The sequence below is a fragment of the Podarcis pityusensis genome (assembly GCF_964106645.2).
Source record: "Podarcis pityusensis genome assembly, chromosome: 18".
In the NCBI taxonomy this organism is placed as follows: domain Eukaryota; kingdom Metazoa; phylum Chordata; class Lepidosauria; order Squamata; family Lacertidae; genus Podarcis; species Podarcis pityusensis.
In genome coordinates this window covers 9,325,918-9,347,738 of record NC_138043.1, presented here as the reverse complement: position 1 = coordinate 9,347,738, position 21,821 = coordinate 9,325,918, and the positions used below count along the sequence as shown (strand labels likewise).

The following is a 21,821-nucleotide window of genomic DNA, read 5'->3' as shown; positions in this document are numbered from 1 at the left end:
ATTGAAGGCAGCCCTGTTTAGGGAAAGTTTTAATGTTTGATGCAGTTCCTTTGGCAGTTCCCTCACTGAGAGAAGTGAGGTTACAGGGAACCAGGCAGAGGGCCTTCTTGGTAGTGGTGCCCTCCCATCAGAACGTCAAGGAGATAAACAACTGTATGACTTTTAGAAGACGTCAAAGAGATATCCAATTACACCACCTTTTGAAGAAGAAGCAGCAACGGAGGAAAATCAGATGATGGCACAGTTCAAACACTTTATTCCTTTTGGGAAGTTGGGTTTACAAATTTGGGGCAATATTTATATATTCTTTTTGTTTTTAATGCTGAAACTTTTCTCTGCAGAGAAGAGCAGCAACACTGGGGTATGTCCGGCGAATTGGGGTTGGGGGGGGCTCATAATTGTTCTTGGGGGCCAGATGGGATCACATCGAGCAAAAAGGGAAGGCCCTGGTGCTAAAAACTGGGGAGAGAGGAAGATGATGCCAAATTAGTAGGCCAGTTTGCGTACACACACACACACAGAGAGAGAGAGAAAAATGGGTGTCCCCTGCTGCTCTGACACCCCCATCTGAAACTCAGCAAGCATTCCTGGATTCAGCAGAGGAAAGAGGGAAAAGGAACACGCTGTTTTTTGAGCGGTCAGTTCGTGCCTTGGCAAGACCAGAGCCCTGCTGCCGCTGACCTGTGGCACAAGGAGAACGAGGAAGGCTGTCCCTCATCATGCAAAGCCCTCCTCAACAACAGGAAGACGTCACCGAGTTGCACCTTGTTCCAAATTCACCTGAGCAAGGAAAAACCCCATGCCAGAAGGGGGGCAGCGGTAAGGGGAGGCGAGATGGGAGGTGCATGCTCCCTGCAGATTTTAAAAGACCCCCCAAAGAAACCGTCTGTTGTTAAGAGAGTCAAAAGAGGGGCGCCGATCGCACGGCAAGAATGCAAAAAGGTGATGCCAAGCTCAGAGGCTTCACTGAGATGGGTGTGTGAGGATTTTCCACCCATCCTTACTCCTCCAGGTCCTGAGTGCGATGCCAGCCCTCCTGACCCAAGAAGCAGCTTATGGCTGCCAGATGAATCGGAGATGGAGGGACATTTGCGGCCTTCAAGACACCACTGGACCCCCAGCAGCCAGCAGGGTCAATGGTCAGGGACAACAGTGGCAAGAGATGGAGGGCAGCAGTATCTGGAGGGATAGAGGCACTGAATAAACAAGCAGAGCAAGAACTAAGCGAGGGCAGCAAGTCCTGGCAAGGGGCAGCCTCGGCCTCCTCCTTACAGAGGGGGCCACCCTACTTTGAGTCACGAGAAGAGGCTTGCAGGATTGGGGAGGGGGCTCGCGGTTGTTGCCGAACGGATCCTCTGCACCAAACCGCCCTCCACAAACAGAGTAAAAGGCCAGTTTGGAAAACTGGAAGGCTAAGGAAGAACTCCTCTCCCTAAGGCGGCTAGCATGGCAAAGTGATCTGCCCCCGCTTTTTCTCGCTTCTGCAATGCTGGGGGGCGGTATTTCTTTGTTGTTTCACCTGCAAGGGCTTTCACGCCTGCCCCACTGACCCACAACCCAATCTTGGAAGACATAATGACCTCTAAAGAAGAACTAGCGCCCGTCTTGAGACGCGACGTGGCAGAGCAAAGTGTTGCGCTCTGGGGTTAGGAAGAGAAGGGGGTGGCACGGATTTTTGCTACGCCTGAGTCTCCCCCAGCCCCCCAATCCAAAGCACAAAGAGGCAGGTGAAGACAGCACCGTCCCAGAGAGAGGAAGAAGGTTAGGTACCCGGGGCAATCCCATCTGGCCCGGCAGGAAAGGTTTCGGAGCCAATTTGAGCCTGCTTCCGCAGGAGATCAGGAAACCCAAATTTAAGGGGCGTGTCTGGGGATGGGAGAGGTTTTCGAGTCCAACGGGGGAAGTCAACGAAAGCAAGGGGGAATATTTAGTTGCACCTTAATTTTAATCCGTAGAGCGGAGCTTGGAGGGACCACAGTGGCCTTGGCTGCTCTTGAAAGGCGGTTCAGTGTTGGGGGGCGGAAAAAGGAGGTGGTCTCTCTCTCTTTCTCCCTGCACCGCTTCCCACGCCCACACATGGGGGGCTTCACCAGTCTCATTTCTGGCTGTTGTAAGCCGTGTGCCGCTGGTTCATGGGGTTCTCGGGCGACTTCATCCACTCTTTCTTGAGGAGCTGCTTCAGTTGCGAGAGACGCATGTTGGGGTTCTCCTGCTTCAGCCGCGGCAGCTGGACCTCCTCGAAAGCCGTGAAGGCGGCCTTCATCCGGCGCTCGGGGTGGCGGTCCAGGTCGTCGGCAACGCTGGAGGTGGGGGGGAGAAATGAGAATCACAGACATGGCAAAACTGCAGAGCTGGAACCAAGGATTATCTAGTTACAAGCTTAGTGGATCAGGGGAATGCTGCACATAGTATACCGTATTTTTCGCTCTATAGGATGCACTTTTCCCCCTCCAAAAATTAAGGGGAAATGTGTACGCGTCCTATAAAGCGAATGCAGGCTGCGCGGCTAAGCCCAAAGCCAGAACAGGGAGACGGAGCGCTACAAAGCCTATCCGAGAAGCCTCAAGCTTTTGGAGTGCAGCGGGAACTCGCGCTGCGCTCCAAAGGCTTTGGGTCAGCGAAAAGAACCCGAAGCCTTTGGAGCACAGCACAAGGTCCTGCTGCGCTCCAAAGGCTTTAGGGATCTTTGAGGCTGGTGGTGGGGGAAAGCAGCGCTTCCCCCCACCGCCAGCCCCACAAGCTCAGGGGACAGAGGGAAGGCAGCGCACCGCCTTTGCACTGCTCCCCGACCTCTTTGAGGCTTTTCCCCGAGGAGGGAGAAAGGAATGACTGGCCATGTCAGTCCCTTCTCCCTCCTGGTTGAAAAGCCCGCAGGAGCCGTGCACTCCCTAAAGGGTGAGCGGCTCCTGTGGGCTTTTGCGGGAGATGGGGGAATTCCCCCACCTCCTGCAAAAGCAGGAAGAAGGTCTGGGAGAAGCGCACAGGCCTGTCTGCTGCTACCAGAGCTGGGGGGGGGGGATCATATTTCCCCCCTTGATTTCCCCCTCTGAAAACTAGGTGCGCCCTATGGAGCGAAAAATACGGTGACTTGATTTCAACAAGACTTTTGATAAAGTCCCCTATGATATTCTTCGAGGAAGCTGGTGAGTTGAATGAAGGAACTGTTAGTGGGTTGATGGACCGAACCTAAAGGTAAAGGGACCCCTGACCGTTAGGTCCAGTCGCAGACAACTCTGGGGTTGCGGCGCTCATCTCGCTTTATTGGCCGAGGGAGCCGGTGTAGCCAGCATGACTAAGCCACTTCTGGCGAACCAGAGCAGTGCACGGAAACGCCGTTTACTTTCCCGCTGGAGTGGTACCTATTGATCTACTTGCACTTTGACATGCTTTCGAACTGCTAGGTTGGCAGTTCTCATTAATGAGAGTACTCATTAATGGTTCCCCATCATTCTGGGAAAAAGTGACCAGTTGGGTGCCGTGGGGATTTGTCCTGGGCCCGTTGTTGTTCAACGTCTTTATAAACAACCTGGATGAAAGAATTGAGGTGATGCTCATCCAGTTTGCAGGTGGCACCAAACTGGGAGGGGGAGCTAATGCCGCAGAAAACAGAACCGGGATTTGAAATGACCTTAACAGTTCTATGATTCTATGACTTTAATACAGGAAAGGAGATTCCGACTAAAAATCAGGAAGAACTTTCTGACATTAAGAGCTGTTTGACTGTGGAATGGACTCCCTTGGGCAGTTGTGGACGCTCCTTCATTGAAGGGAAGGGATTTAAGCAGAGGTTGGTTGCTCATCTGTCAGGGATTCTTGGCTGTGATTCCTGCATTCGTAGAACAGTAGCGTTGGAAGGGATGCCATGGGTCATCTAGTCCAACCCCCTGCAATTCAGGAATCTTAACTAAAGCATCCATGACAGCTGGTCATCCAAGCTGTGTTTAAAAACCTCCAAGGAAGGGGAATTCACAACAGCCCAGGGGAGTCAATTCCACAGTCAAACTCCTTTTACCCTCAGGAAGTTCTTCCCAATGTTTTGCCAGATTCTTCTTTTTTGTCATTTGAATGCATCACTTCAGACCCTACTCTCCAGATCAGCAGGTAACAAACTTGCTCAATCTTCCATGGGGCAGCCCTTTCGATATTAGAAGATGGCTGTCATATCACCTCTCAGCCTTCTCTTTCTCTGAATAAATTTAGCGACTTTTCCCCAGCCGGGTTCATCTCTGCCTCCCTCCTTTCCTGCTTCAGTTTCCACCTCTGATTCCGGACTTCCCTTGGGGGTCCCCCCAGCAGGTTCCTCCCACCACCCTTCTGCATCCAGTCAGTCCATGACAGCTGCCTAGGTCTCCTCCCCTCATGGGTTTTCCCCAAGCAATCGGAGACTGCGCCTGCGCAAAACCAACCTCTCCTCCGCCCTTTTCATGCCTCTCCTGGTTCTGGGAGACTAGCAGGGAGGGGAGCTGGTTGCAACAAGAGGGGGAGACATCCGTGACTCTTCACCACCCGGACTCATCTCTGCCTCCTGGCCTCCCTCCTCTCCTGCTTCAGCTTCTGCCTCCGATTCTGGACTTCTCTCTGCCACAGACTCTCCCTGCTCACTAAGCCATGTTGCCTCTTCAGCTTCTGCCACCTCCTCCTCCCAGTCTCGTCCCTCTTCTGCCCCTGACCGCTCATCATTGCCCCACCACCCCTCTCTGGACTCTGAGCCTTCCTCCCTTGGGGGGTTCACTTCATGAAATCTGGCCCTTTGAAAAAGGTTTGGGCACCCCTGCTTTGGAGCATCTGACTGGCCCCTGTGAGGGCAGGATGCTGGACTAGACGGGCCCCACTTTGTCCTCATCCAGCTGCTGCAGGACGCCTCCTAGGCTCTTAGCTCTCATGTGGATTACCTGAGCACCGCAATGGCATCCTCGATGGTCCGTGCCTCTACAGCGCCTTCCTCCAGGACCCTGCGGTTGATGTTCTCTTCCAAGGGCATCTCAAGGTGACTCTTCAGCTTCTCTCCTGGCAGAGAAGGGGGCAAATGGAACAACAGGTTAGCTGGAGGTCAACCTTTTTTTAAAAAATGCAGCAACACATTGCAGGGGACTGGACCATCCTCAGGGTCCGTTCCAACTCCATCATTCTAACACACTGCATTCTGTGAGTCACTCTCTGCTCTGGATGTGGCTGTGGTCTAAACCACTGAGCCTCTTGGGCTTGCTCATCAGAAGGTCGGAGGTTCGAATCCCCACGATGGAGTGAGCTCCCTTTGCTCTGTCCCAGCTCCTGCCAACCTAGCAGTTCAAAAGCACACCAGCGCAAATAGATAAATAGGTACCGCTGCGGTGGGAAGGTAAACGGCATTTCCATGCGCTCTGGTTTCCGTCACGGTGTTCCGTTGTGCCAGAAGCGGTTTAATCCTGCTGACCACATAACCCGGAAAGCTGTCTGTCTCCGGCTCCCTCGGCCTGAAAGCGCGATGAGCGCCACAACCCCACAGTCGCCTTTGACTGGACTTAACCATCCAGGGGTCCTTTACCTTTTTTAAACCTGGACTCCCAGCACCCGCTAGTTCAGGCATAAGCAAACCCCGGCCCTCCAGATGTTTGGGACTACAATTCCCATCATCCCTAGCTAACAGGACCAGTGGTCAGGGATGCTGGGAACTGTAGTCCCAAACATCTGGAGGGCCGGAGTTTGCCTATGCCTGCGCTAGCCCATCATCTCCCGCTCACCGGGTTCCCCGTTCTCCTTCTGCTGCTCTTTCCGGAGCGCCTCGTCGATCTGCGCCCGGGTGACTTTGCCCGGGGGCAGCGGCTTGGGCGTCTTCCCCTTCAGCTTGGCATCCTCTTCTTCCAGGAGGCGCTGAAGCTCCTTCTTGCGCTCCACCTGCTCCAGGCGCCGTTTCTCGCGCTCTTCCTAAAGCGACCGGAGGGCGGGAGGGAGAGAGAGAAAAGAGTCTAGTCCTCAGTCTAGAGCCAGTGTGGTGTAGTGGTTAAGAGCGGTGGACTCGTAATCTGGTGAACCGGGTTCGCTTCCCCGCTCCTCCACCTGCAGCTGCTGGGTGACCTTGGGCCAGTCACACTTCTCTGAAGTCTCTCAGCCTCACTCACCTCACAGAGTGTTTGTTGTGGGGGAGGAAGGGAAAAGGAGATTGTTAGCCGCTTTGAGACTCCTTCGGGTAGTGATAAAGCGGAATATCAAATCCAAACTCTTCTTCTTCTTCATGATTCTGAATGAAGGATGGAGTTAAATAGGAGCACCGTGTTCTGCCTCATACGGAGTCAGAAACACTTGAGCTCAACATTGTCTACACTGGTTGGCAGCAATGGTTTCCGACTCAGGGGTCTTTCCCACCCCTAATCTGGTGATGCCTTTGGGGACTGAGACTGGGACAATCAGAATGCAAAGTCCAGTGTGAGAAACTCCGAAAAATAACTTAACCTTAAGCCTAGGTTACTGTCGTCGCCACAATGGAATGTCTAGGAGCCTTTTTTTGGCAACTGATTTTATTTTATTATTATTCATTTCATTTCTATACTACTTTCTATTTGAAAGAGAGAGAAAACCCTCAAAGCAGGTTTTCAACACATTAAAACTTCCAATAAAACAATCCAGAATAAAAGAAATTCAGGAAAGTATTTCAGATCCTTCGGCGGGTGACATTTTGCTTTCCCCGTATTTATTTACCTACTTAATTTATAGAGCTGCCCCATAGCAGAAGAGCTCTAGGAAGGCAGGGTGGTGTAGGGGTTAGAGTGTCAGACCTGGGAGATCAGGATTCAAATCCCCACTCAGTCCTGGAGCTCACTGGGCGACCCTGGAGTCAGTTCCAGCCTCTTAGCCCACCTCACAGGGTCGTTGTCGGGATTAACGGAGGAATGGGGGGGTGAACCATGTACTCCCTGGAGAAAAAGGTGGGAGATAAATGCTGACCGGCTTAAGAAAGCTGGAGGGGCCAGCCAGGTGATGCCAGTCGCAACCTGGTGCCCAGAGATCTCCACGTGGCTGTAACTGGACCCGCGCCAGTCGCAAAACGTGCCTGGGGGATTTTGAGCACTACCACTGAGCTATGGCCCTCCCCCGGTGCATGGACTACAATTCCCATAACTCCCAGATAGCCTGGCTGCATGATACCAGGGAGGATGGTACCTGTAGCCCCAAACATCTGAAGTCTGGGGAAAGTTGGCCTGCAATACAAGCCTTCCTAAATAATCAAAGACAGCAATCCATTCAACGATTCGCCAAGAAGCGCAGCTAAGCCCAAGATCAACGGCGCGGAAAGCCCAACATGCCCGTTAACACCTCCCAACTGGCCAAGGTGGTACAGAAAGCAATTTGCGCTTTGGATCTGGTCAATAGCAATCAACAAATCCAAAAGCCCAGGAGATGCATTAAGACCAGGAGTCAATAAGACCAGAGACTCTTTCGAATTGGAAAAGCTGTGTCTCAAAGCGCCCCTCCCCACGCATTTTGCCCAACTGAGCCATCAGATCATTTAACATTTGACGATTCAGAGCAGATGAAAGAAAGGTCTTCCCCTCTGTGGCGGAGAGATGAACTGTGGAACTCCCCGCCACAGGAGGCAGTGATGGCCATGACTTTGAGAACTGCAGAAGCAGCCAGGAAGAGAGGAGAGGAGTTCAGGGATATATTTGTTTAAAAAAACAATAGCTGTGTGCCCATGTTTTATATTATTATTATTATTATTATTATTATTATTATTAGTATACTGCTGTACACTTGCAGGTCTCAGGGAGGTTCACAATATAAAATCACATAGTAATAATATAATAATAACAAGAATTTATTATTTATGCCCCACCCATCTGGCTGGGCTTCCCCAGCCACTCTGGGCGGCTTCCAACCAAATATTAAAATACAGTAATGCATCAAACATTAAAAGCTTCCCTAAACAGGGCTGCCTTCAGATGTCTTCTAAAAGTTGGGTAGTTGTTGTTCTCTCTGACATCTGGTGGGAGGGCGTTCCACAGGGCGGGTGCCACCACCGAGAAGGCCCTCTGCCTGGTTCCCTGTAACTTGGCTTCTCGCAGTGAGGGAACCGCCAAAAGGCCCTTGGCACTGGAACTCAGTGTCCGGGGAGAACGATGGGGGTAGAGACGCTCCTTCAGATATACAAACAAAATCATATCTATATCTATCTATCTATGTTATAATACAAACAATTTGATCGCTTTACATGGTTTTTTTTGTACTTTGTGGTATTTGTAGTTTTGTATGTTTCATTTTATGCATTGTGATTCACCATTATTTTTTATTGATTATAGCTTAGCAATTCTTTATTGTAACTGCTAGGTGCAAACTTCTTAAGTGTTATTTATTAATATGTATTTAATATTACTGCTTAGTATTATATTCTAATGGATGATGGAACGGTGCTTGATATACAGCAAGTTGTGCTTTTTTTGAAGTTATGTTTTTATTATGACTTTCTTTTTGTATTGGATCTATGATCTGCCTGAAACCCTGGAGAGCTGCTGGCAGTCAGTGTGGGCAATACTGGGATAGATCCAATGGATCTGGCTCAAGGTGAGGCAGCTGGCCTTATAGGGTTCGCATCCCATTAAAGATTTCAGAGTGTCTCAAAACGGCATTGTGCTCAAACTTAATGGCGGAGGAAGGTGCTCTTGCAAGAGGCTAGGAAGCAGAGAGAGATCACGGAATTATAGAGCTCAAAGGGACCCCCAAAGCCATCTAGTCCAACCTCCTGCCGCACAGAAGATGGAAGTGAGGGAGAGAGAGGATGGAAACAGAGAGAGAACACTCTGCATCCCTGGAGCCAGCGGGTTCGTGTCACCATGGAAGCATGATCAAATTAACCCAGGTGGTCTGATCCAAAGGATGCGTCCCGCCCCAGGGGACAGGTCGATGTCACGGAGATGCAGGGCTGAAACCGAGATGGGAGCAACGCCGCCCTTGGTCTGGCGCAGTTTCAAGCCTCCCGAATTACGGAGGTGCCTTTAATTAAGCTCTCTGGTCCTCCCCCTTGGGACCTTCTGCATGCAAAGCAAGCATCCTTGCTGCCCCTTTCTCCCCTCGCCACCCCACAAAAGGGAAACGAGACACTATAGGATTCATCCAAAGAGACAGAAGAGAGGGACAAACCTGTTCTGTGTTTCCAAAAGCTCCCAAACCAGCTAGAGAGATTTATCTGTTGCTGCCGCCTCCTGGGCAGAAGGGAGAAGTGCCCCTTCACCAAATGGAGCGTGAAAGGTGTTGTTCGCCTGCTTCAGAAGACTCCAGCGTCTACCCAAGTAACACAGACCACTGGGTCACCTGGCTCAGCTATTGGCTAGCACTGGTGGCAGCAGCAGTTGCTGGGGGGGGGGGGGTTTCCCAGCCCTTCCAGGAGACACCACTGCAGAATGAACCTGGGAGCTCCTGCAGGTTCTCTGCCCCCAAGCTCCGTCCCATCCCCAAAAGATAAAACACAATTCTATCTAGTCCTCATGGTTATCATAATAATCCTGCCTAAGCTGGATGGCTTTCAGGCAAAATTTCTATGATCTCTGCTGCAGGTACACAACTGTGTCCCCAACTCCATACAGTGGTACCTCAGGTTAAGTACTTAATTCGTTCCGGAGGTCTGTACTTAACCTGAAACTGTTCTTAACCTGAAGCACCACTTTAGCTAATGGGGCCTCCTGCTGCTGCTGCACCGCCGGAGCCCAATTTCTGTTCTCATCCTGTAGCAAAGTTCTTAACCTAAAGCACTATTTCTGGGTTAGCGGAGTCTGTAACCTGAAGCGTATGTAACCTGAGGTACCACTGTACTTCTGTTAAAGGTAAAGATAAAGGGACCCTTGATAGTTACTGTATTTTTTGCTCTATAAGACTCACTTTTTCCCCTCCTAAAAAGTAAGGGGAAATGTGTGTGCGTCTTATGGAGCGAATGCAGGCTGTGCAGCTATCCCAGAAGCCAGAACAGCAAGAGGGATTGCTGCTTTCACTGCACAGCGATCCCTCTTGCTGTTCTGGCTTCTGAGATTCAGAAGATTTTTTTCCTTGTTTTCCTCCTCCCAAAACTAGGTGCGTCTTGTGGTCTGGTGCGTCTTATAGAGCGAAAAATATGGTAAGTCCAGTCGCAGACAACTCTGGGGTTGTGGCGCTCATCTCATTTTACTGGCCGAGGGAGCCGGCGTACAGCTTCCGGGTCACGTGGCCAGCATGACTAAGCCGCTTCTGGCGAACCAGAGCAGTGAACGGAAACACCATTTACCTTCCCGCCGGAGCGGTATCTATTTATCTACTTGCACTTGACATGCTTTCGAACTGCTAGGTTGGCAGGAGCAGGGACCGAGAAACGGGAGCTCACCCCGTCGCGGGGATTTGAACTGCCGACCTTCTGATCGGCAAGTCCTAGGCTCTGTGGTTCAACCTACAGCGCCACCCGCGTCCCTTATACTTCTATTAGAAGCTGGTGAATGTCCAATTTCAACTAAAGCGTGGTGGGCTGCCCTAAAACATTGGCTCAGGATTTCAGTGTTTAATCTAGGGAAGGGTTTGTACCAACACCTGACCAATGAGGAATTTGTCAGCAAATGGCAGAAAACCATGGATAGAAAAGCCACCTCTATTGGTCTATCACCCGCCCAACTTTATTACCTAGGTAATGAAGGTGCCCTAAAGACGTTAAAGAAAAGATTATGGGATAATACACACAGTGACTTGCGATTTCGATCACATGCAGTCTGTAGTTTACTGGCAGTAGGAGTACAATATGGGCATGTCTTTAAATTAACACCCTACATTAAAAACCTGACAGAACCAAACTATCGAAGGCTTTTCACCAAAGCCAGACTAAATGTCTTTCCTTCTGCAGTGTTGGATGGCAGGTTGAGAGGAGTTCCCTACCAGGACAGACTTTGTGCGAAATATGAGCAAGCCAGGGCTTGCTGGTACCTTTCCCGGGAAAATCAGAGGCTCATTATGTTAGGTTCCTATTGGAAGACTGGACAAACGCTAGAACATTAGCAGTGGTGAAATTATTATCGGTGGTCGCAAGAACCAATGATCCCTATATTCTGAACAAAATGCTTGTTTAACCTGGAGGTAGGCTGTCTGAATTGTGCATTGCTTTGTAACGATTTGTTGGGTCTCTGGATCGTAATAAAGATTGATTGATTGATTGATTGATTGACTGATTGATTGAATAATTTATTATTTATACCCCACCCATCTGGCTGCGTTTCCCCAGGCACTCTGGGCGGCTCCCAACAGTTCACGATAAAACATCAAAAACTTCCCTATGCAGGGCTGCCTTCAGGTGACTTCTAAAACTCAGATAGTTGTTTATTTCATTGACATCTGAAGGGAAGGTGTTCCACAGGGCGGGCGCCACCACCGAGAAGGCCCTCTGTCTGGTTCCCTGTAACCTCACTTCTCGCAGGGAGGGAACTGCCAGAAGGCCCTCGGCGCTGGACCTCAGTGTCCGGGCTGAACGATGGGGGTGGAGACGCTCCTTCAGGTATACTGGGCCTTTGAGGCCGTTTAGGGCTTTAAAGATCAGCACCAACACTTTGAATTGTGCTCGGAAATGTACTGGGAGCCAATGTAGGTCTTTCAGGACCGGTGTTCTATAGTCCCGGCAGCCACTCCCAGTCACCAGTCTAGCTGCTGCATTCTGGATTAGTTGTAGTTTCCAGGTCACCTTCAAAGGTATAAACAAAGGGCCTGGATTAAATTGGGATCGTAGCAAGTTGCTGGACACCGATGCAGGCTATCCGTGCATCTAGGCCTGTGTTGGTTACACTGGCTGGCAGCAGCTCTCCAGGGTTTTTTGCAGGGGCAACCCAGCCAGATGGGCAGGGTATAAGTATATTATTATTAGTAGTAGTAGTGGTGGTGGTGGGATTAAGGGACATGGGTGGCGCTGTAGATTAAACCACAGAGCCTAGGACTTGCCGATCAGAAGGTCGGTGGTTCCAATCCCCGCGACGGGGTGAGCTCCCGTTGCTCGGTCCCTGCTCCTGCCAACCTAGCAGTTCGAAAGCACATCAAAGTGCAAGTAGATAAATAGGTACCGCTCTGGCGGGAAGGTAAACAGCGTTTCCGTGCGCTGCTCTGGTTCACCAGAAGTGGCTTAGTCATGGTGGCCACATGACCCGGAAGCTGTACGCCGGCTCCCTCGGCCAATAAAGCGAGATGAGCGCCGCAACCCCAGAGTTGTCCACGACTGGACCTAATGGTCAGGGGTCTCTTTACCCTTTACCTTTTTAGTTGTGGTATTATTATACCTGGGGATTGCAGTAGGGACCTTTCACACACCCAAAGGAGGCACTCTACCTGTGAGCTACAGGCCTTGGCTGGGGTGTTAGGGGAGAGATAGTACTTATGGCAGGGGACATGTTGTGCTCCTCCTGGGGTTGTTTTCCCACCTGCGCTCAGCATTCACCTGCAGCTCCTGGAAGCTGTCAGCAGGCGACAGCAGCCACAATCCCAGAACGGCTTCGACTGGCCGGCTGAACCAGGTGAGGGGAGCCGATGGGTCTCAGACCCTCAGCGAGTTAGGGGCTTCCCCTGCATGTGAAGACAGGCTCCGGCGGACGGAATGGACAAGACCAAGAGTGATCCCCATGGTCAAGAAGGCGGTTTCTGCCCGTGCTGTAGAGGCAAGTGAGGGGCTGGTCTCCTATCTAGGAGAAGGAAAACTGTGACCCCAAATCTCTGCTGCCTTGTGGGATATATTTGGGAGAAGAAAAGGGCTCAGGAGAAAACCCTAAACAAATCCTGAGTGGAGACTCTAAGGCGGTTGGATGGCGCCTTGTACGCCTCCTTCTGGCAACTCCTGCAGCCAAGCTGGTGCCAAACGTCTCGCTTTCTGTTGCTTTGGACCCCGTCAGTGAGAGGGGGGTCTCAATGTCTGGGTAGCCCAGGACACACACCTTCACGGCCCCAGAAAGGCCACTTCAGTGCCGCTGGCCCAGCAAAAACAACACAGGAGCCAGCAGTCACAGGCCTCAGGTCAAGAAAGGGAGACACACCCCAGATCGGATCCTGCCCTTCCAGATTCCAGGGAGGTGAATAAGCCCTGAAATGCTCAGAAAGAGGAAGTCAGCCCGGTCAGAAGAGTCACAAAACCACATTATTTGTCTCAGGTTGGGCAATTCGGAGTGTGTCTGATCTGCTTAAGAATGCCAGAAGATGCCCACCGACTCCAAGTTTGCCCATGATGGAGTGGGGATTCGAACCCTGATCTCCCAGGTCCTACTCCAGAACTCTCACCACCCCACTTCTGCCATGGGGCAGCTTTAAAAATCTAGCCGGTAAATAAATAAGGGGAAGGCAAAATGCCACTTAAAGAAGGATCTAAAAGATTCTTGAAGCCTGAATTTGTTTTAGTCTGGATTTATTGTTTTAATGCGTTGTCAACTGCTTTGAGGCTCCCCCCCCCCCCCCATTTAAAGTGGTGCATGCTCTGGTTATCTCTCGCTTGGACTACTGCAATGCGCTCTACGTGGGGCTACCTTTGAAGGTGACCCGGAAACTACAACTAATCCAGAATGCGGCAGCTAGACTGGGGACTGGGAGCGGCCGCCAAGACCATATACTGAAAGACCTACAATGGCTCCCAGTACATTTCCGAGCACAATTCAAAGTGTTGGTGCTCACCTTGAAAGCCCTAAACGGCCTCAAAGGCCAAGTATACCTGAAGGAGCGTCTCCACCCCCATCGTCCAACCCGGACACTGAAGTCCAGCTCCGAGGGCCTTCTGGTGGTTCCCTCAATGCGAGAAGCCAAGTTACAGGGAACCAGGCAGAGGGCCTTCTCGGTGGTGGCTCCCGCCCTGTGGAATGCCCTCCCACCAGATGTCAAAGAGAAGAAGAACTACCAGACTTTTAGAAGACATATTGAAGGCAGCCCTGTTTAGGGAAAGTTTTAATGTTTGATGCATTACTGTATTTTAATTTTTGTTGGAAGCCGCCCAGAGTGGCTGGGGAAGCCCAGCCAGAAGGGGAGGGTAGAAATAATAAATAATAATAATAATAATAATAATAATAATTATTATTATTATTACTACTATTATTATTATTACAGTATAGAAATGAAGCGAATAATAAAAAAAAGTTTAAAAAAAGTAAAAAAAGAAGAACTTGTTGTGGGTTCTTATGACGTATTTTGTGTTTTCATTTTGCGGTTTCCTGCTGCAGCCGCTCTGAGAACCGCAGGTATAGGGCGGCATACAAATTTAAGAAACAATAACAAAACAATAAGGAACATTTTCATTCCTATGCCGCTTTGTATTTTAAAGAAAAACAATAACCCCGAAGCAGTTGACAACACTTGAAAACATCAAATCAAATCATTTGGAACGAAACGAATTCAAGCTTCCAGACAAGAATATTTCAGAGCCTTCTCTCAGTGGCGTTTGGCTTTGCCCATATTTATTTCCCGACTTAATTTATATAGCTAATTTAATAAATAAAATTAATACACAAATTAAAAAGGCGCCTAGACATTCTGCTGTGGCGACCGCAAGCTCGGTTTAAGGTGCATATACGTTTGGCAGCTCGCTCTGCTCCTCTTCCCTTTGCAACCTGGCAGAGCATTTTTTGGGGACCCCCGTCCTGCCAGGCCCTCCCCGCTCACCTTCCTCTGCTCCTTCCTCATGACGTGTTTGTCCTCGTCTTTCCAGAAGGCATCCTCCAGCTCTTTCTGCTTCTTGGCATCAGCTGCTGCCTTGGCCTCCGCCTTCCTCGCCCGGGCGGCTGCCGACTTGGTGTTCTCCCCTTGGAACTTTTTGGGCATCCCTCAGGGTCCTCTGGCCTGGCCGGGGGCAAAAGAGAGGGGTTCGCAAACGTGATTTTTGTTTTATTTGCAATTTTGCACTCAGAGCGACCTGCGCCGTAAAAGCAAAGCCACGGAGATGTTAGGTAAGGTAAAGGGACCCCTGACCATTAGGTCCAGTCGTGACCGACTCTGGGGTTGCGGCGCTCATCTCGCTTTATTGGCCGAGGGAGCAGGTGTACAGCTTCCAGGTCATGTGGCCAGCAGGACTAAGCTGCTTCTGGCAAACCAGAGCAGCACACGGAAAGGCTGTTTACCTCCCACCGGAGAGGTACCTATTTATCTACTTGCACTTTGATGTGCTTTCGAACTGCTAGGTTGGCAGGAGCAGGGACCAAGCAACGGGAGCTCACCCCGTCGCGGGGAGTCAAACCGCTGACCTTCTGATCGGCAAGCCCTAGGCTCAGTGGTTTGGACCACAATGTCACCCGCGTCCCATACGGAGATGTTACAGGCAGACCAAATAATAATAATAATATTTTATTTATATCCCGCCCTCCCCAGCTGAAGCCGGGCTCAGAACGGCTAAAAACAGTAAAATGATACAACATTCTAAAACCATTTCATTATAAAATCAGTTCAAATCAGATTAATGGCAACCATTGGGCTAGAGTTCTGTGAGGATTGCCAAAGGAGGGGGTCAGGCTGTGCCCTGGCCAAAGGCCAGGCGGAACAGCTCTGTCTTGCAGGCCCTGCGGAAAGATGTCAAGTCCCGCAGGCCCTAGTCTCTTGCGACAGAGCGTTCCACCAGATCAGGGCCAGTACTGAAAAGTCCCTGGGCCTAGTTGAGACCAATCTAACCTCCTTGAGGCTCGGGACCTCCAAAATATTGTCATTTGTGGACCCTAAGGTCCTCAGTGGGGCACACCAGGAGAGGCGGTCCCGTAGGTACGAGGGTCCTAGGCTGCATAGGGCTTTGAAGGTTAAAACCAGCACCTTAAACCTGATCCTTTACCCCACCAGGAGCCAGTGCAGCTGGTATAGCACCGGGTGAATGTGATCTCGCAGCGAGGACCCCATAAGGGGTCTCGCCGCGGCATTCTGCACCAGCTGAAGTTTCTGGGTCAGTCTCAAGGGCAGCCCCACGTAGAGCGAATTACAATAATCCAGTCTGGAGGTGACCGTCGCGTGGATCACAGTGGCTAGGTCAGGCTGAGAGATGTAAGGAGCCAACAAAGCAGCCATACCCCTAGCACTAAAAGGCTCATAGCTCAGTCGGTAGAGCATAAGACTCTTAGGGACCCTGAGGGTCATCCAGTCCAACCCGCTGCAACGCAGGAACCTTTTTGCCCAATGTAGATCTCAAACCCACGGCCCGGAGATGAAGAGGTCTACTAACTGAGCTACCCAGAGTTTTGGGTTCGAGCCCCACGTTGGGCAAAAGATTCCTGCATTGAAGGGGGTCAGACCAGGGGGTCCTTTCCAACTCTACAGATCTATGGTTCTACATGGAGGTTTCTGGGCACCAGGTTGGCAGACACAGTTTAAAAACCTCCACCTTAGTCCACACTGTGTGTGTTTCTCCTTCTTGCAAACTGGGACAAGTGAATTACTGTAAGAGCAAGCAACATAGTTGAGATCATAGAATTACAGCGTGGGTAATTCTATATAGGGAAGTGGGTGACGCTGTGGGTTAACCACAGAGCCTAGGACTTGCAAATCATAAGGTCGGCGGTTCCAATCCCCCGGATGGGGTGAGCTCCCATTGTTCGGTCCCTGCTCCTGCCCACCTAGCAGTTCAAAAGCACGCCAGTGCAAGTAGATAAATAGGTACCGCTCTGGCAGGAAGGTAAACGGCATTTCCATGCGCTGCTCTGATTCGCCAGAAGCAGCTTAGTCCTGCTGGCCACATGACCTGGAAGCTGTATGCCGGCTCCCTCGACCAATAAAGCGAGATGAGCGCCACAACCCCAGAGTCGGCCACGACTGGACCTAATGGTCAGGGGTCCCTTTACCTTTACTAATTCTATAAGAAAAATGTATTCCTTTACGCAACAGCAGCGGCCAGAATATTGATCGCAAAGAATTGGAAGGGGAAGAAAATACCATCATTATTAGAATGGCAAAGCAAGCTCTGCGAGTTTGTGGAAATGGCAAAATTGACGGCAACTCTTAGAGGCCATTCAAATCAGAGAATAATTAAAGAGTGGGATGGAGTGAAGGAATACATGAAAAAATATGGTTCCGGAACTGGAATATTAATAGATAATGTGTAAAACGTGCAGGGGTAAGCAACGAAATAATAAAAGAATCAACTGAAAACTACAACAACACAAGATGGAAGAAGTAAAATATATATATATTGAGATCACACATGGGTGAAGGGGAGTGGGGGGTCTAGGGGAATTTATAAAAATTTCTAATATAATATTTCTAATTGTGTTGCATTTATATATAGCAAAGGGAAGTCTATAGCAATTACCGTATTTTTCGCTCTATAACACGCACCAGACCATAACACGCACGTAGTTTTTAGAGGAGGAAAACAAGGAAAAAAAATATTCTAAACGAAATAGTGGATATATGATTTTTGTGGTTCATGCTGTGGCCACAGACATGTGATCTGACAGTGAGTTTGGAATAGCCCAATGCAAAAATCCTGAGGATCCATGTGGATCCATGCTTTGTAACCACGGAGGAGGGAAGGAAGGGGAACCATGGATCCTCTGCTCACGACTGCAGCAGATCCCCCCCGCCACCCGCAGGCATTTGCTCCATAACACGCACAGACATTTCCCCTTACCTTCTAGGAGGAAAAAAGTGAGTGTTATGGTGCAAAAAATACAGTAGGTATATTTTAATCTTGTCAACCATGTAATAGGCTTATGTGACAAAATGAATATGGATTTTGAATTTGATGTTTGTAATTCTTTTTCAGTTTTGGAATAAAGTTAAAAAAAATAAAGAATTACAGTGCAGGAAGGGACCCCAACAGCCATCTAGTCCACCCAACCCTGAATTATAGGTGCTGTTTGGCGCCTAGTTTATACACCCGAGTTTCTAACACTGCTTCTAACCCTACAATCCTATGATGATGATGATGATGATAATAATAAATTTTTATTTATACCCCACCCTTCCCGGTTCAGAAAACCGGGCTCAAGGCGGCTAACAACAAATTTAAAACACTTAATTGATGCAACCCCCCCCAGCATAAAATACAGTATAAAACATGAATAACAATGAATTCAGAATTCAAAAATCAATTTAAGGGGGAAATCCATCCAATAAACATTAGATGATCCCCACGGCTAGCTGGATAAATTAGTCCTATTTGGGCCAGCAAGGAGACCAGGGGAGAATTAGCTGTGGGGTCTCAGAGTGGGTAATCTTCATAAAAAGGGGAGGGGGAGGGAAGGAAGGAAGGGGAATAAAAGATCAGGCTAGGTTCAAATTGAAAGCTAGGCAGAATAGCTCTGTCTTACAGGCTCTGTGGAAGGAAGTTAAATCCTGAAGGGCCCTAGTCTCCTGGGACAGAGCATTCCACCAGGTCGGAGCCACCACTGAAAAGGCCCTGGCGCTGGTGGAGGAGAGTCTGACTTCCTTAGGGCCTGTAAACTATGGTTATTCATGGACCTTAAGGTCCTCTGCGGGGCAGACCAGGAGAAGCGGTCCCGTAAATACGAGGGCCCTAAGCCACAAAGATATAGATACAGGCTGCGTACACACCCCATATTTGAGGCACTGGATCCCCCCCACCTCCCCCCCCCCGAATCATTTGAAAATAGCTGAAGGTCTTTGGGAAGTGGAACCACTTAATGGTTTTCTCTGCTTGGGGCAGCCACTGTAACCATCAAATCAGAGGGTTGGGGCCTCTAAGGGTCATCCAGTCCAACCCCCCCTGCAATGCAGGAATCTCCGCTCATGCCTCCATGACAAGTGGCCATCTAACCTCTGCTTAAAAACCTCTGAGGAAGGTGATGTGCTGTGTGCCTTTAAATTTTATTTTTTACAGACAAGCCATGGGCCACCAGTGATCTCCAGACCACAATTTTGGGACCTCTGATCTAAAGTACACAACTTTGCTCCAAGGATCTCTTGCATTTTAACCTGTATTTTAAATTGCCCCCCCCCCCATTATGTTTGTACTGTAATTTTACTGGTGTTAGCCACCCTGTGCCTGGCTCTGGCCGGGGAGGGCGGGGAATAAAATTTATTATTATTGTTATTATATATAAAATATATACCACACTTCATCAAAAGATCTCAGGGCAGTTCGCATTATAAAATGCAAGATAAAACACAAGTAAATAATTAAACCCAAACAATTTTATGGCGTGTCTGTATGCAGCTACAGTTTGTGTAATAATGCTTACAAAATCTTGCAACACTGCTATATATACAGATCAGGGGCATGCAAACTATGATCCCAGAGGACCTGCATGCAAACATAGTAAAGCAACGTATTTCCAAAGACTAGACAATGGAAAGTGACCACCAGGCGATTGAAAATAAAAGTAAAAAACTCTCTAAATCACAATTAGGGGATTAAAAAACGAAATTGAGGTGAGGTGGATAGACTGCTAGAATTAAAGAAAAAAATGAGAAAAAATTCTTGAAGAATGGAAGTATTTTGTGGGTTATTTAAAAATATATATCATGTTCACGTTAAAACATATGCAAGACTTGAAGCATAGCAACAGATGAGAAACGGTAGTTTAATAAGTTTGAATTAATGTATATAATGGGTAAAATATAAGTAATACAGCAGCTTTATACAGTAAGGAAAGAACACCATGGAAAGGGTGGCTGGGAAGTCAACGGAGAGGAGAGATTTGTTCTGAGTGTTGCCTCAAAGAATTTGCAAAATCTGATAATTTAGTAACAAAAAAAAAATCAAAATTTAAGAGCTGTATGCAAAAGTATGCCAAAACGAAGAATGCCAAACGCACAAGAGCACTTTCACAATTAATAATAATAATAATAATGGGATTTGAGGATACAGAAGTAGCAGCTGGCACGAAGTAAACAAAGGGCTTGATTTATTTATTGTTAAAGGGCACATTTTATTCAATGGAGATTAATAAGAAGAGCTAATAAAATGCACTGCAAGGTTGGAGAGATTTCTTTTCTTCTCTCCTCCTTTCCCTTTCTCTCTTTCCACCCCATGGCTTTGGGGGGTCTCCCCCTCCCCCTCCCCCCTGAAGGCAGCCCCTTGCCCCCTAATAAGACGGGGAGGGGGGGTCTCGCAATCCCCTGCCATCCTGCCCCACCCAACCCTCCCCTTACCTGCCGCCTCCACCTCCGGCCGTCGCAGCCTTTGTCCGTCACGCCCCCGCCTCCCTTTTCGAAAGCCACCCCTCCATGGGGCGCGGAAAAGGGGGGATAGTCTCGCCGCCGCCTCTTTTGACGCCATTTTTGTTGAGGGCGGTTTCCATGTTTGTTGAGGGCAAAGCCAGCATATCCCCCTCCCCTCCATTCCCCAATTTTTGGTTCCCCTGCCTTTTCTTCGCTTCCTCACGGCAGACCGGAGGGCCAGAGATGTGTGGGAAAGGAAAAGAAAGAAACACCCCCCCTCCTCACTTCTTCAGCAGCATTTCGAATTAATGTTGCCCAATACGAAGATGGCGTCGGCCACGACACGGAAGTGCCCGGGAGCAAAAGGGAGCAGTGTGCCCACTACTAAGATGGCCGCCGGCTCCTTACGTGAAAGCGTGACCTGCTCCAAGATGGCGCCTGTGCTCACACTCTAGGGGCTTTTCTTATCTCTATGGGTGAATCCAAGATGGCTGCGGGACCTCGCCCGATGCAAACATGGCGGCAATCGCCTTCACGCTGCCCTTTGCCATGATGGCCGACCCGTCGCCTTGGAAACGGCTGTACCAGCTGTCTTAGGGCCTAAGAAGCTTTGTGTAAGTTTTTATGTTGTGTTAAATGTAATGTTTTTTCTTTTGTGTTTTTGTCTGTGTGTTATAAGAGAAAACTAATAAACTTTTTTTTTTGGGGGGGGGGAGAAGCTTTGTGTAAGGGCAGCGCCCGCCACAAAGATGGCGGATTCGGCTACAAAAGCCACATTGGTTTATTATGATTTTCAAAAGTCCCGTTTTTTGTTTGTTTTTTAATGGCAAACCCGAGACCACAGGAAAAAGAAAACAAAAAAGGCGACAGGGCGAAAGCAAGGAAGGTTTGGGGCTCTAACGGAAAACAGCCCCCAGCACTGGCAATACTAACAAGACTTGTTGCAGCTGGACCCAAATGGGTCTTACTTCTGAGTAGTCACGCACAGGGATTGCATTGCAAGGCTGCAACCTTCAGTGCACTTTTGGTTGCAATCTTAGGAAAAGCTTATGAAGTTTAGCTAATTGGTCTTTAAAAAAAAGTATTTCCCCCACCCAAGCATCTAAATTTATGAAGGGGTGGGAAAAGGTCTGAAAGACCAGTTTAATTTCAGGTGTGTAGCAGGAACCCCCCACCCCAATCATTCAGTTTGTACAAACTTCACACACACACACACTACATATGCCGCACTTCTGTTATAAATTCATAGAAAAATCAACCATACATCGGATTTGCACTGTTCCATTTTTATTTTACTCCATATGACAAGGACTATCAAAGGGGGGTGGCTTGGTTCTGGTCAGCCATAATCCCTTCACCATCCCAGCACATCCACAGGAGCCCTGCCCAGTTGCTATGCCAACCCTGATGGTCCCAGACAGAAGACCATCAAGATCACAAAGAACTTGCATATGGGAGTGGATTCAGCATGGACTGAAACAAAGGACAATGATCAGCTCTTCCCTCTGGGGGCAGGAAACTGCCAACTCCCCTTTGTCTCCTGGAAGTGACTCATGGGCAGGGGGAAAGGAGGAACCAGCCAGGTGACAGGACACTCAGGTGACCACCACAACCCCTCCTTTCTGTAATGTATGCATGATGTTTCTGGGGGTGGGCTTGACCTAGAGGATGGGAATTTCAAAAGTTTTTATAAGGTCTTGCACACCATCTTTCTGGGTCTTTCCTCTCTCTTGCAAGTGAGGGGAACACCCTGTTGCAACAGTTCAATAAAGGCCAAGCCTACAGGCTGC

The 21,821-nt window shown here is 49.2% G+C and overlaps 1 protein-coding gene across 1 annotated transcript; it reads right to left on the bottom strand.

Annotated features, from left to right (window-relative positions):
- Positions 1-233: 233 nt before the first annotated feature.
- CCDC124 (coiled-coil domain containing 124) lies at positions 234-20,111 on the bottom strand. The gene is made up of 5 exons (XM_080989253.1): positions 20,023-20,111; positions 14,596-14,772; positions 5,721-5,904; positions 4,893-5,007; positions 234-2,300 (listed from the first exon to the last, which is right to left on the bottom strand). The coding sequence occupies exons 2-5, from the start codon at positions 14,752-14,754 to the stop codon at positions 2,096-2,098; spliced, it is 663 nt and encodes a 220-aa protein (XP_080845379.1). The 5' UTR covers positions 14,755-14,772; positions 20,023-20,111; the 3' UTR covers positions 234-2,095.
- Positions 20,112-21,821: the final 1,710 nt, after the last annotated feature.